This window comes from Elephantulus edwardii, unplaced genomic scaffold, assembly GCF_000299155.1.
Source record: "Elephantulus edwardii isolate Elephantulus edwardi_28Jun2011 unplaced genomic scaffold, EleEdw1.0 scaffold00269, whole genome shotgun sequence".
NCBI classification, from domain to species: domain Eukaryota; kingdom Metazoa; phylum Chordata; class Mammalia; order Macroscelidea; family Macroscelididae; genus Elephantulus; species Elephantulus edwardii.
In genome coordinates this window covers 1,261,972-1,277,007 of record NW_006400019.1, presented here as the reverse complement: position 1 = coordinate 1,277,007, position 15,036 = coordinate 1,261,972, and the positions used below count along the sequence as shown (strand labels likewise).

At 43.6% G+C, this 15,036-nt stretch overlaps 1 protein-coding gene across 1 annotated transcript in view; it reads right to left on the bottom strand.

The window, feature by feature from the left end:
* Positions 1-15,036, bottom strand: part of LOC102843910 (testis-specific protein TEX28-like) — a 120,448-nt gene that overhangs the window by 11,951 nt on the left and 93,461 nt on the right. Inside the window, 3 exon segments of the mRNA XM_006899976.1 lie at positions 3,010-3,671; positions 7,326-7,521; positions 7,523-7,864. Of these exon segments, the coding sequence (XP_006900038.1) occupies positions 3,010-3,671; positions 7,326-7,521; positions 7,523-7,864 (1,200 nt within the window).

Sequence of the window (15,036 nt, the reverse complement as noted above, 5' to 3'; positions counted from 1 at the left end):
GTGCGATTGGCACAGGACAGAGCAGAGTTTAGGGCTGTTGTACATAGGGTCGCTATGAGTCGCAAGCAACTCGATGGCACATAACAACAACAACATGGTATGTTCAAGACTCTTCTCTAGCACCGTACACAACTCAAAAGCATCGATTCTTCTTCTGTCATCCTTAGTCACTGTCCAGCTCTCTGATGTATAGCAAGTAACTGTGAAGACCATGGACTGGATCAGGTGCATTTTAGTCTCTAGACTGACATCGCTGCTTCTCAGTACTATGGAAAGTTCCCTGATAGCAGATTTATCTATAATGCAATTCGTCTTTTGATTTCCTGACTGCTGGTGTTAAAATGTTGATTGTTGATTCTGTGCTGGTCTTAAAATGTTGAATGTTGATTGTGGAGTCAAACAAGCTGTAAATGTTAACAACCTCAATCTCCTCTCCATCCATCATGGTGCTGCCAGTTGTCCCAGTGGTGAAAACCTTTGTCTTCTTGATGTTGAGCTTCAATCCATATGCAAGATTATAGTCCTTGACCTTCTGCAGCAAGTGCTTCAGGTCCACCTAAGTTTCTGCAAGCAAGATTGTATCACCTGCATAAAGTAGGTTGTTGATGAGTCTTCCTCCAATCCTGATGTCACATTCCTCCTCATACATCCCAGCCTCTTGAATGATCTGCTCTGCATACAGATTGAAAAGGGATGGAGATGTGACACATCACTTCCTGCTTTTGAACCATGCAGTCTTTCCCTGCTATGTTCTGAGGACTGCTTCCTGGGAAACCTGATGAAGGTCAGCTATGCTTCAGAAGCGACTTGACAGCAATGAGTTTGAAATGTACATTTTCACATGTTTGTTGGCCATGTGAATGTGTTCTCTGCTGAAGAATCCTTTGCATCCCCTGTCCATTTTCCAACAGGCTGGTTTGTCTTTCCTTGCTGAGGTGCTAGAGTTTTCTGTACATTTTAGAGATTAGTCCTTTGTTAGCTGAGTCATTGCCAAATCTTGGTTCCCAGTTTGTAGGTTCTCTTTTTATTCTTTTGGAGAACTCTTTCGGTACACACAAAGATTTAAATTTCAGGAGGTCCAAATAATCTAGTTTTCCCTCTGCTAATTTTTAATTGCCTTTGATAATGATTGGTGTTTTAAAATACTGTAAGTACCCATGGAAGGTGCAACGATTGATCTGTCCCCATCTGGAGCAGAAGAGAGGGCAGGAAAAGAAAAGACTATCAAACTAAAGGATTAACTGGGACACCCAAGAGCAGAACTCGATGGAGGCGAGTTCTGGTGGCCTAATGGCAAGAAGCTGCACTGCAATCCCAGAAGTGAGCACTTCGAATCCACCAGATGCCCTGCTGGAGAAGGGAGGGACAACCTCCTCCTGCACCAGTCAGATCTAATTTGACGGTATACACACACACACACACACACACACACACACACACACACACACCACTCAATGGAGCCTGACAATTGCTGACTATTCTAAGAGGGATCACCATAGATGGTCCCTGATAGAGTGGGAGAAAAATAGGGACAAAACCCCAAAATCAACAAGAAGACCAAGTTTGTGGGTCTTATAGAATCTGAGACTAAAGCCTTTGTTGTTGTTGTTGCCATGTACCATTAAGTGGGAACCAACTCATAGCTGACCCTCCAGTGGGTTTTCAGAGGCAGAAAATCACATGGGAGGTGACTGCCTATCTTTCTCCTGCAGAGCAGTTGGTGGATCTGAACTTCCTGTCTTTGGATCGGCAGCACAGCTCCTTACTACTGGACCACCAGAGCTTTCTATGGCCCGTAGCCTGTTAACGAAATCATTCCTTTGACCCAGAGCTTTCTATGGCCCCTAGCCTGTTAACGAAATCATTCCTTTGACTCAACTTCCAGTCAGACAGTAGACACACCTATGAATCATGCAAGTTCAAAGGGCAGCATGCACCCAGGAAGAAACTCTCAAAGCATGAAGGGATGTGATGGGATGTGATGTGATGGGATGGGATGGGATGGGATGCGATGGGATGGGATGGGATGGGATAGAAGGAGTGGGGGGAGGAGGCGAGGGGCTAGGATGATACGGGAATTAGAGTCAATGCCATGAAACATCACATACATCAACTGCCGATTGGAAAATCAATTTGCTCTGTAAACTTTCACTCAAATCACAATAAAAAGCAAAAATTAAAACATTTTTAAGACCAAACAATAAACAGAGAACCTTCCCATGCATACTTCCCCAAGCGTGACTCTGTGCGCTGTGGAAACGTACAAGGAGGGTCATGTTCTTGCTTATATAAACCTAACCTGGAAACGTACATGAGAAAATCAGCTCCCAAAGAAACCTACAATCTTGACGAGATCTCAAAAGAATGTGAGGCCCAGTACAAAGCAGGAATTTCCCATTTTGGTTTTACAAGCAGCGTGAAGAGAAAGAACAAGAAAAAGAACAGGAGAAAGCAAGCCCCTCACTCATGCATGTGTGAATGGGCGTGCTGACGAGATCACTAGAGCGCCCCCCTCACAGAAGTGGGCACTGCCATCCTTCGCAAGGTTGCTTCCCAGCTTAGCATCCTCACAAGATCCTGGGCCCCCCTGCAGTCCCTTCACAGCCTGTGGGTTGACTTCTCTCCTCAATGGCACGTACCCAAATTCGATCGGTCCTCTGCACAATGGAGGCAGGAATTCTAGGAACATATGCTGGATCCTCGAGCTTGTGCCCCAACTTAGCTCTAAGTCAGGTGAAAACAGATTGGACTGGGCTGCGTGGCCACATATTACTGAGTGCAATCACAGTGGCCAAACTGACCAGGAGGGGAGGAAGGCTCCACGCCACTAGGACTGCCTCATGTCACTGTGAAGTCCCCCACACCCACCAGGTCACCAGGACTAGCCTGGCCTTGGCCCCCACAAAGCATTTCAGAAGGTGTGAGGGCATGAGAGGAAGGTCACCCCCTCAGATCCCTGGTTCCCACCCCCTCTCCCTGCCTGGCGCCCTGGGGAAGAGGCGGCCTCACCTGCTCCTCTTCTCCTGCCAGGCCTCCATCGTCACCTGCAGGTCTGCCCAGTGCCGCTCCTTGAGGCTCGCGCAGGACTCCTGGAGGTGGAGGTGCAGGCTTTTGACCTCCCGGAGCTCATCCTTCAGGGCTGCCAGTTTTGTCTTCAGAAACTTTCTTGAAGTGATGAGCCTAGGGGCTAGGTGATCCTGTCCCCCTGATTTGGGGGTCTCTAAGGACGGAGGGGCCCGGTCGCTTGGCTGTTCACAACTGCCCAGGGTGCGTTCAGCTTTCACCACTACGGCCTTAGGCTGGCCAGTCTCCTCCAGCTCTTGGAGCTGCTGGTAACAGCGGCGGAGCTTCCTTTCTATGTGGGCGATGTTCGCAGAGGTGCGCTGGTTCACCTTCTCGAAGGCCTGTCGAATGTGTGCGGCCTTGTGCTGGTCTGCCGTGGACACCAGGGAGAGGTAGCCCATGGTGTTCTTATCCTTCTTGACCTGCTCCACCCGCAGCTGCTCTGAGAGGTAGAAGATGCGATGCTTGATGGTGTCCTGTAGGTGGTGAGACAGCTTCTTGTCGGAGAGGGTGGAACGGCCACTGGGGCCCTCATCACTGAATGACAGGGACTTGCCCGAGGGAACTGTAGAGGGGGAAGGTGGATGATGGTTCTTCACGTGTTCTTCCTGAAGTGGAAACAAGAAATTGTCAAATGAGTACTTTTCCAAGTTACAAATGGACGGGAAGAGGACACATACACGTGCACACTCAGGAATCACAGTCAAGACTGACACATTCAGGTCAGGTCCCAGGCAGACAGAGGCAGGTGGGGCCGATTCTCATGTCCCTGGCCCCTGGCCCATGCAATCCAGGGCACACCTCACTCTGGCTGCCAGAGAAGTCGCCTTCTATGCCTGCCTCGCTGCCTTCTGGACCTCCTCCCTGTTTTCCTGGCTCCTCAGTTTGAGGTCTCACTTCATAAACTGTTGCTACCAGGTATAGAATTCACCCTAAGCAATTTGGCTGGCTCTATTGCACTGGGAGATCAGAGACACTGTTGTTGTTGTTGTTAGGTGCTGTGGAGTCGACTGTGACTCCAGCAACAAAAGATTGATCGCAATGTCAATTTGAGAGATTCATTTCATTATGACAATAGAATGTTCCACTCTATTGTAAGAATAACTATGTCAAAGTAAAAAACTGAAGCAGAATGGTGTTTCACTCACTGTCAGAAAAGTATTTCTAGATCTATCCTGAAGTACAAAGCTGTGACTCAGTAATACCCATACACATAAAAGGAAGGTCTGCTAATATAACAACTATTATTCAAAGAATACAAAATCCTTGGAGGCAAGGATTCTGAAGCTTTGTCTGACATACTTTGGACATGTTGCAAGAAGGGACCAGTCCTTGGAGAGGGATATCATGCTTGGGAGCGTGGAGGGGCAGCACAGGAGGGGAAGACCCTCAAAGAGATGGACTGATTCAGTGACTGGGGTAATGGGGGTAGGTATGTCAGAGACAATGAGGTTGGTTTAGGATAGAACAGGGTATGGGGCTTTTGTACACAGGGTCACTCTGACTAGATGGTATATAACAACATTATTCAAATATACACACCAGCCATGAAAGCCAAATATGAAGATATTGAGGATCTCTACCAACTTTTACAGACTGAAGTTGATGGAACAGGCAATCAAGATACATTAATAACTGGTGTCTTGAATGCACAAGCAGGAAAAAAGAAGAAGGAATAGTAGTTGGGAAAAATATTACCTTGATTAAAGAAATAATGCTGGAGATTGAATGATCTACTTTTGTACAATCAATAATTTATTCACTGCAAATACTTCAAGAAATATAAATGGGACAATTACTGCATAACATTGTTGTTATGTTATGTGCTATTGAGAGTCGCTTGTAACCCATAGTGACCCCTATGTACAGCACCTCTGAAGCCTGCCCTGTCCTGAGTCAGTCTCACTAATTCCGACACACCAACCCCCATTGCCCCAGTAACTCTATCAATCCATCTCATCATCTGGGTCTTTCTCTTTTGCGCTGTCCCTCCACCCTTCCAAGCATGATGTCCTTCTCCAAGGACCGGTCTCCCCTGGCAACGTGCCCAAAGTATGAGAGACGGAGCTTCAAAATCCATGCCTCCAAGGAGAAACTTGGTTTAATCCTCTGTAAGACAGACCTGTTTGTTTCCTTGGCGATCCGTGGTATGTTCAAGACTCTTCTTCAGCATCACAACTCGAAGGCATGGATTCTTCTTCTGTCATAAAATAGGACAGATGTGGGGGGGGATTGGAGAGAGGATAAAAAAAAAGAGTGGATAGATAAATAACACTGCAATAGATCGGAGGAGGGGAAGAACTGTCTAAAAGGAATATATGATTAGGCATTATATGCACGACAATGATCTGGAACAATGGGGACATTGCGGGGAGAGCTAAGGAGGGGGTGGGGGCTGAAGAAAATGTGCAACAATGAAAAAACACTTTCAAAAAATACATAATGGCCACTACACACATAGATCTCACTTGATGGACTACACAGGAACACACGTCAGAGCTGCTGTCGTGCAGTGCCTTCGTGTCAGGTATGATTCCTAGCCACCCTGTGAAGAACAGACCTGAGCCCTGTGCCATCTTCATCATCTTTGCCACACTTGAGCCCACTGCTGCATGTCATTGAAGGTCTTCCTCTCTTTCACTGACCCTTCACATTTCTAAGCATGAAGTTCATCTCCAAGGACTAGCCTCTCCTAACAACAGGCCCAAAGTCTGTGAGATGAAGCTTTCTCATCTTTCCCTCCAAGGAGCACTCTGGCTGCACCTTCTTCAAGACGTAGCTGCTCTTTTGGCCGTCCATGGGATGTTCAGTGCTCTTCTCCAGCACTGCAACTCAGCAGCTCAATTCTCCCTCTATCATACTTCTTCGTTGTCTAGCTCTCGAATGTATAGCGAATTATTTAAAAGACCATGCTCTGAATCAGGCACACCTTCGTCTTCAAATGGATACTACTCCTCTTCAGTACTTTGGAGAGGTCTCGGAAACAGACTTTCTCAGTGCAATACGTCTCCTGATCTCCTGACTGCTAGTATCAAGGGTGTTGATTTTTTTTTTTATTGAAGTAAGATGAAATCAAAGACAATTTCAATCTTTTCTTCATCTATCGCTGGGCCTATTGGTCCAGTGGTGAGGATCTTTGTTTTCTTGATATTAAGACATAATCCATATTGAAGGCTGTAGTCCTTGATTTCCACAGCAAGCGTTTCAAATCCTCCTCACTTTCAGCAAGCAAGGTTGTGTCATCTGAATAACAACAGGTTGTTGATGAGTCTTCCTCCAAATTGATGCCACATTCCTCTTAATATAAATCAAGTTCACAATTTGCTCAACGTACAAACGGAATAGGTATGGAGAAAGGACACAGCCATGACACATATCCTTTCTGATTTTAAACCATGCCGTGTTCCCTTGTTCCATTCAGACAACAGCTTCTAGGTATAAATTGTAGGTATAGATTTCCGACTTCATATGAACATAATTAAGGGCTCTGGGATTCCCATTCTTCTCAATGTTAGCCAGAGTTTGTTATGACCCACACAGTCAAAAGCACAAATAGACATTCTTCTGGTATTCCCTACTTTCAGCCAAGATCCATCTGGTATCAGAAATGATATCCCTAGTGCCACAGCCTCATCTCCCCTGGCCCCAGATTCTAAGTACAAATTTACTTGCTGAAGAGAATTATGACTTCGACCATTTTAAAAAAAGTTCTTCTGGGAATATCATTTGGGAAGCCCGTGGTAGGAGGGTGAGACTCCTGCAAACCGTGGGCATGTTAAAAGATGTGAACAAATGATCTTAAACTAACTCTGCTCTGGCTTCAGACCAACAATTTTTTGCCCTGATGCCCGCTGAGCCGTGTGAGTGGTTGGAAGGCCCTAGCTGGGTAGAATTTATTGGGAACTTTTCTTCTTTTTCACTGGCATAGGGCACACCACTGCCTCTACTTGCTTTTTTGAACTTTTTCCTCTCTTTTCTTCGGGCTTTGGGGTAAAGTCCTGGTCGAATGGCGGCTGCTCCACACGACCCTCCCTATTCTTGGCAGGAACTTCAGAATTCTTGTCACAGGAGGGCTCCCTGGGCTGCTGTGCCCCTTGATCTCTTCTCTGGCTGCACACTCAGGGTGATCAACCTATTCTCGAGGCTTTGCCTTCTTGGGCCGCTTGATCTTGAGCTGCGTCTTAGTCTCCATTTTTTTTTTCTCTTGTCTTTTCCCTTTTCCATTCAGTTTGGGTATCTGAAAGGTGAGGATCTGTTGTTGCTTGTTCTTCAGCTCTGCCATCCTCTTGGATGGTTGACCTGCTACCAGTTGAACTTCCATTCTCTTCTGGAGGAGTAGTGCTAGGGTCATCCTCAAGAGTCTTCTTATTCTGTCTTTTCCCAAAAATGCAATCAAGATCTGTTTCGCTCAGAGATGACAGGTCTTTCCCTTTTGTAAATTTCATATAATAAAAATTTTTTTAAAACTTCAGGCTTTTTTTCAAGGATAAAAGATTTCTTCGCTTTATTGTCTGAGGAGTCTCATGTTTCCTGGTCATAGCAAGTGTTCAATTCAGCCAGAATCTGGTTAAAATCATCTTGATGAACAGTGCAGTTGTCTTCATCATTGACTGTAGCTCCAAGTCCCAGGTGGTTATTTTTTACTTGAACTTTTATATGATCCGTGGCTTTTTTCTTCTGAGCTTCTAAGGCCTTTCCTTTAGACCACTCCATCTTCTCCAGCATTTTATGGCCAAACTTGGAATCACTATTACTCCAAGTAGTATTTCTTGGATCCACAGCCCACTTTTGCTTCTGACAACTTAGAATTGTTCATGAGCCCTGTGCCACTGAAAAGGCTCACTTCTTGTGTCTGGTGTTTTTAATCCCTTGGATGTCTTTCGTTTTTTCAGTTAAATGTGTCTTAGAAAATAGGATTTAGCTGCCTTTGGCTACATCTCTGCATATTCATCTTAGGAAATTAAGGCCAGAAGAAGCTAAAGAATCAATCTGGATTCCACGACCAGCGCCTGCAGAGCCAGTCCCAGGACCCGTGTCCTGATCTTCATTTGAAGACACCACTCAAGTCTTCAGGTCAGTCCTGAGCCAAAATTGCACTTTTCCACTATCATATGGCTAGCTAACTCTCGGGAAATGTCAGGACTGGGAAAAATCCATAACACAGAGCAGAAGTGGGCTTCCTTGGAGCCTAAACCCCAGATATTGGAGGCTGCTGCTCCAGTGAGAGCCAGTGACAGCGCCCCTTGCCACACAGTCTGGCTTGGGTGTCACCCAAGAATCTTCCTCCTCCGGCCCCAATCTGCCTCTACATTCAACAGTCACTTTCAGCAAGCACTAACATCTCAAAGAGTGATTATGCCGTGGGCCTCTGAACCCAGACGACTGTAGTAAACCCACTACTAGTGGACCACAAGGAAAAATTGTGGTAGTGGCCAGCACACAGTTATAGGGAAAGGCCTCGTTTAGACCCCACATGAACTTCTGGCAGTTCCCTGTCTATTTATTGTTCTACCCGTTTATCAATGAACTTTAGCAATATTTTGCTTGCATGTGGTATTAATGATTACTATTCAATGATTTCCACATTCTGTTGTATCACCTTTCTCGGGAATGGAAACTCTTTTGAGTCAGTCGTCCAAGCAGCTGTCCTCCAAACTTCCTGGCATAGGCTAGTGAGCACAGCCAGGGCTGAATCTGTTAGCCGACACATGGTCAATCATCCTCCCGTGAATTTCCGGAGCCTTATTTTTGCCAGTGCCTTCAGTGCAGTTTGAACTTCTTCCTTCATTACCATTGGCTCATTTTCATATGGTACTTTCTGAAATTTTTCAGTGTCAGCTAATTCTTTTTGGTACAGTGACTCTGTGTATTCCTTGCATCTTCTTTTGATGCTTCCTGAATCACTTATGATTTTGTCCATAGTATCTCTCAGTACTGCAATGCAACACTTGAACTTGTTGGGTTTTTAAAATGTGGTTTTCAGTTCAATATCAGCAGTCAAAAGTAGGCCAGATGTTGAGTATGGAACAAACCATCAATTACTCATGTGCAAGTTCAAACTGAAGATGAATAACATTAAAACATGTCCTCCAGAACCAACACATGACCTCGAGTCTAAGTCTATCTCGCCTAAATTTAAAAACCATCTCAAGAACAGACTTGAAACATTGAACACCAATGATGGTGGACCAGAAGCACTCTGGGACAATATCAAGAATGTCATCCATAAGGGCAAAGATACGGTGTGAAAAAGAATGTATATGAACTCTATAAGGAACCAAAACAAAACTAAGTGCTCTATTTAATTGCTAGTCATTACTACTCTGGAAACCACCCAAGGCCTCTTAATCACAGCTGATAGGAGAGTAAACTGCTATGGTCAGTTCAAAAAAGTATTTTCCAGAATCATAAAGTTGAAGATCTGTGCTCTGTGTCACCCAGCAATAGATTATCAGATATGTCCCCACAGACAGATGTGCACAGATAGACCAGGAGACACATACACTATTAGAGACAGAATTGGGGCCCCTTGCCCCCAAAATATATGTTGTAAATCTTGATTTTTATGCCTGTGGTTATAATCTATTTGAGGATGGATTGTCTTAGGTTAATGAAACCGGATTAATGTATCTTGAGTTAATCTCTTCTGAGATACAAAAGGGATTAAACAAGCAGTAGAAATGAGCACTGACGAGGTAAGAGATGCTAAACCACATGTAGAGGTCCAGAAGAAGCTCGTAAGAGGCAAGACACCCTTCCAACAGAAAAAGAAAGTCTTCCCTTAGAGTCTTAGAGCCAATATCCTAAATTCAGACATCAAGTCACCTAACAGTAAAGAATTCATCATCAAAAAGAACATTTCAGGGTCTTTCATGAAGGACGATGCTGTCAGTGACGGCATAATACCCATATATGTAAAATGAAGGCCTGTTAATACAACTATTATTCAAATTTACACACTGAGCATTAAAGTAAAAAATGAAGAAACTGAAGATTTCTATCAACTTCTGCAGTATAAAATTGGCGAACATGCAAGCAAGATGCATAAATAATAACCAGTGCTTGGAAAACAAAGTCTGGAAACAAAAAAGAAGGATCAGTAGTCAGAAAACATTTCTATCTTCATGATAGAAATGAGGTTACATGTCAGAATTTTGTATGTTCAACAACTTATTCAATATAAATATTTGTAAAAAATTAAATGGATATCAAGAATATTGTCCATGAAGAATGCAAAAGGTCATTAAAAAGGCAGAAAAGGAAGAAAAGACTGAGCTGGATGTTAGATGAGACTTTGAGTATTGCGTTAGAGCGCCAAGAAGCCAAAGCCAAAGGAAGAAATCAAGAAATTATAGAGGTGAACAGAAAATTTCAAAGGGGAGTTAGGGAAGAAAAAGCAAGGTATTATAATGAAATATGCAAAGAGCTGGAGTCAGAAAATCAAAAGGGCCAAACTCGCTCAGCATTTCTTAAGCTGAAGGAACTGAAGAACAAATTCAAGCTTCAAGTTGCAATACTTAAGGATGCTTTGGGCAGAATGTTAAATGATCCAAAAAGCATTAAAAAAAGATGGAAAGAGTACACAGAGTCATAGTACCAGAAGGAATTGACTGACACAGAAGAATTTAATGAAACAATGTGTAAGTAAGAGCCTGTGGTGATGAAGGAGGACGTTCAAGCTGCTCTGAAAGAATTAGCAAAAAACAAGACCCCAGGAGTGGATGGTATACCAATTGACATATATCAACAAACAGACGCTGCCTTGGATGTGCTCACTAAGTTGTGCCAAGAAATCTGGAAGATAACCATCTGGCCAACTGACTGGAAGAGATCAATATTTGTTCCCATTCCAAAGAAAGGTGACCCCACAGAATGTGGAAATTATCGAATTATCATTAATATCACATGCAAGCAAGATTCTGCAGAAAACTTATCCAAAAACGACTGGAGCAACACGTCAACAGAGAACTTCCAGATGCACAGGCTGGGTTTAGATGAGGCCACGGTACTAGGGATATTATATCTAATGATGGATCTTGGCTGAAAGTAGACAGTATCAGAGGAATATCTGTGTTTCATTGACTATGCAAAGGCATTTGACTGTGTGGATCACAACAAACTGTGGCTGACTCTGAGAAGAATGGGAACCCCAGAACATTTGATTGTGCTTAAGCGAAACCTATACTTGAACGAAGAGGCAGTCTCATCAGAACAGAGGAAGGAGACACTGCCTGGTTCAAAATCAGGAAGGGCGTCTGCCAGGGATGTATTCTGTCTCCATACCTTTTCAATCTGTATGCAAAACAGATCATCCAGGACATTGGGCTGTATGAGGAGGAATGTGACATCAGGATTGGAGGAAGATTCGTCAACAACCTGCGTTATGCAGATGACACAACCCTGCTTGCTGAAACTGAGGAGGACCCGAAACGCTTGCTGCAGAAGGTCAAGTACTGCTTGAAGCTCAACATCAAGAAAGCAAAGATTCTTACCACTGGGCCAATTGTCAGGATCGGTATGGATGGTGAAGAGATTAAGATTGTTAACAGTTTTGGTTTGCTTGGCTCTCCAATCAACACTCGTGGAATCAGCAGTGAGGAAATCAAGAGATAAATTGCATTGGGAAAGTCTGCTGTCGGGGACCTCTCAGAGTACTGAAGAGCAACAATGTCAGGATGGAGACTAAGGTGCACCTGATCCAGGCCATAGTCTTCGCAAATGTGTGCTGTGCATCAGAGAGCTGGACAATGACTAGGGATGATAGAAAGAGAATTGATGGCGAGCTCTGGTGGCCTAGTGGCAAGAAGATGCACTGCAATCCCAGAGGTGAGCGGTTCGAATCCACCAGATGCTCGGCTGGAGAAGGGGGGGACAACCTCCTCCTGTACCTGTCAAATCTAATTTGACAGTACACACAATAAAAAGAAAAAAGAAAAAGAAAGATAATTGAGCTGTGGTGCTGGAGTGTTGAACTGGACTTCTAGGAGAACAAACAGATTCATCCTGGAGAGGATGAAATTGGGCTGCTCCTTGGAGACAAGGATTACAAAACTTTGTCTGACATACTTTGGACATGTTGCAGGCAGGTCCTTGGAAAGGGACATCATGTTTTGGAGGGTGGAGGGACAGCTCAAGAGAGGAAAACCAATTCAGTGACAGGGGTAGTGGGAGGAGGTGTGTCAGAGACAATAAGGTTGGCACAGGATAGAGCAGGGTTTGGGGCTCTTGTACATAGGGGTTGCTATGAGTTGCAAGCACTCAATGACACATAACAACAATAACAATATACACATGCATGGATCCTACCTCATGGAACTCACAGGAAGCAAATAAACTACATATGTGGAAAGAGATAGTGGAGAGGCTCATATCATCAGTCAGAATAAGGCCAGCGGTCATCTGTGGAACAGGCCAGCAATTACTCATATGTAAGTTCAAGTTGAAGCTGAAGAAAATGAAAGCAAACTCAAAAGCGCCAAGCTATAACTGTAAGAATATTCCACCTTCACAGCAGGGAGACAAAAGTCCTCCCTACTGGGCCAACAGATGGAGAGAAGACTGAAGTGGTCAAAGACTAAATTTTATTTGGATCCACAACCAACACTCAATGGTTGCAGCAGTCAAGAAACCAAAAGATTTCTTTATATCTGGGAAAATCTACTCCCAAGGACAAGGCCAAGGACATCATTAAGGTGTTAAAGAGCAAGAATGACACTTTAAAGTCAAAAGTGTGCCAGCCCCAAGCCATGGAATTTTTAGTTACTTCATATATATATGTGAAACCGGGAAAATGAACAAAGAGGACTGAACTAGAATTGGTGTCTCTGAGCAGTGTTGCTGATGAAGAGTGCTGAATATACCGTGGACTTCCAAAAACAACCAACAGATCTCTCTGGGAAGATATGAAGCCGGAACACTCCATAGAGGCAAGGGGGAGGGGTGTAAAACCTTTTTCATACATTCCATCAGGAGTGGCTAGTCCTCGGAGAAGGATCTACTCCTTGGAAAAGTCGAGGGAAGACTCAATGACCACACAAAGGCTTGACCAGGACAGCAATCATGAGGAGGGCAGGTTTGCTCTGCTGTACACAAGGTGGCTATGAGCAGAAATTGACTGGGCAGCACCTAACAACAACAGTATGAATTTAAAGACTACGAAGAAATGGGATGCACTGAACATTACACTGAAAGCTAGATAAGTTGTAGGATGACATCCTCTCAAGGACATCATCAATAAAAGCAAAAGGTCATTAAAAAGAAATTAAAGGCAAGAGGAGGCGGTGGGAGGGAAGAAAATGGGCAACAATGAACGAAGGAAAACCCAATCTTTCTGTAACCTTTCATTAAAATCACATTTTAAAAAATATGTTAAGGGAAAAAAACCTTAATGGATGTCAGAAGAGACTCCGAAACTTAACTCTTAAAGACAAAGTGGCTAAAGCTGAAGGAGAATTGAAGATTTCGGAGGGCAGTTCAAGAAGACAAAGCAAAGTGTTTCAATGAAGTACAGATCCAAAAGGTTTTCTAACCTTGAAATTCCTCAAGATGAAAGACAAGGCCCTAGTTGCCACACTGCAGGATTCTATGGATAAAATACTACATGACCCAGGAAGCATCAGGAAAAAATGAAAGGAAAAATTGGTGTGAAAAGCAATGTATAAGAACTTTGTAAGTAAACCAGTATAAAATAAAAATTTACTTAAAATTAAAAAATAAGCGCTACTTTTTGAATCATGGTATTGGCAAAGAGTATTGACTAAAACATGAACTATCAAAAGAACAAAAAAATGTCTTGAAGGAAGTAAAAAAAAAGCTACAAAGAATACACAGAGTCACTGTGTATTGACACCAGACCATTTCAGGAAGCAGTAAATGTATAAGAACCCATGGGAATAAAGGAAGAGGTCGAGGCTGCACAGAATGCACTGGAAAAAGAGTTCCAAGAATTGAGAGGAATACCAATTGCGGTATTGCAACAGACGAAGCCTTGAATGCAAACAATCATTTAGGCCATGAAATTTGGAAGATAGTTATTTCACCAACTAACTAGAGAGAACCCATTCCTAAAAAAGGTGACCCCGCAGAGTGTGGCAATTATCGAACAATATCTTTATTTTTTTTTTTTTCTTTTTTTTTCTATAATTATATTTTATTAATTTTCATAAACATTTACAGAGATTTTGGGCTTCCACTCATTCATTGTTGCACTATTCTCTCTACCCTCCTCCCAGTTTGTTCTTGTCCAAATGCCACAGTGCTTGTCAAAGCCAGTTCTGATTAATCTTCTTTGTCAGTGTATCCTTTGCCATTCCCTATCACTCCTCCCTGAGAGAGACTTCACCCTGAGTCATAAGGAAAAGGGGACGGCGTATTCTCTTAGCTACTTCCTGCTGAAAAGGGACGCTGTGGGTTTCAGGGTGAAGATCTTCTCTCACTACTCTAAAGGGCCCCTTTGGCAGTAGGAAACAATATCTTTAATATCACAGACAGGTAAAATATTGCTAAAAATTACTGGAAAACAGCTCGAATAGCACATCAACAGAAATTCAAGCTGCTTTCAGAAGAGGATGAGGCAAGAAGGATATCATTGCTGATGTCAGATGGATCTTGGCTGAAAGCAAAACACACCAGAAGAATGTGTATTTGTATTTTATTGATTATGCAAAAAATTGACTGCGTGGATCACAAAAAATATGGCTAACATTGAGAAGAATGAGAATTCCAGAACACGAAATTCTGTTCCTGAAAAATCTGTGCACGGACCAAAATCAAGCAGGCAAATCCAACAAGGGAACACTGTATGGTTTATATCAGGAAAGGGGAATGTCAAGCAAGACCATGCATCCTTGCAGGACTCCTATTTCCTCTGGTGGTCTGATGTTGTCAGGAGCCATCCATGCCCCTGAGACCCGTAGCAACGCGCAGAACAACAGCCCTGGTTTTGCCCCTTCAGGTGCCACCGTTCCAATCTGT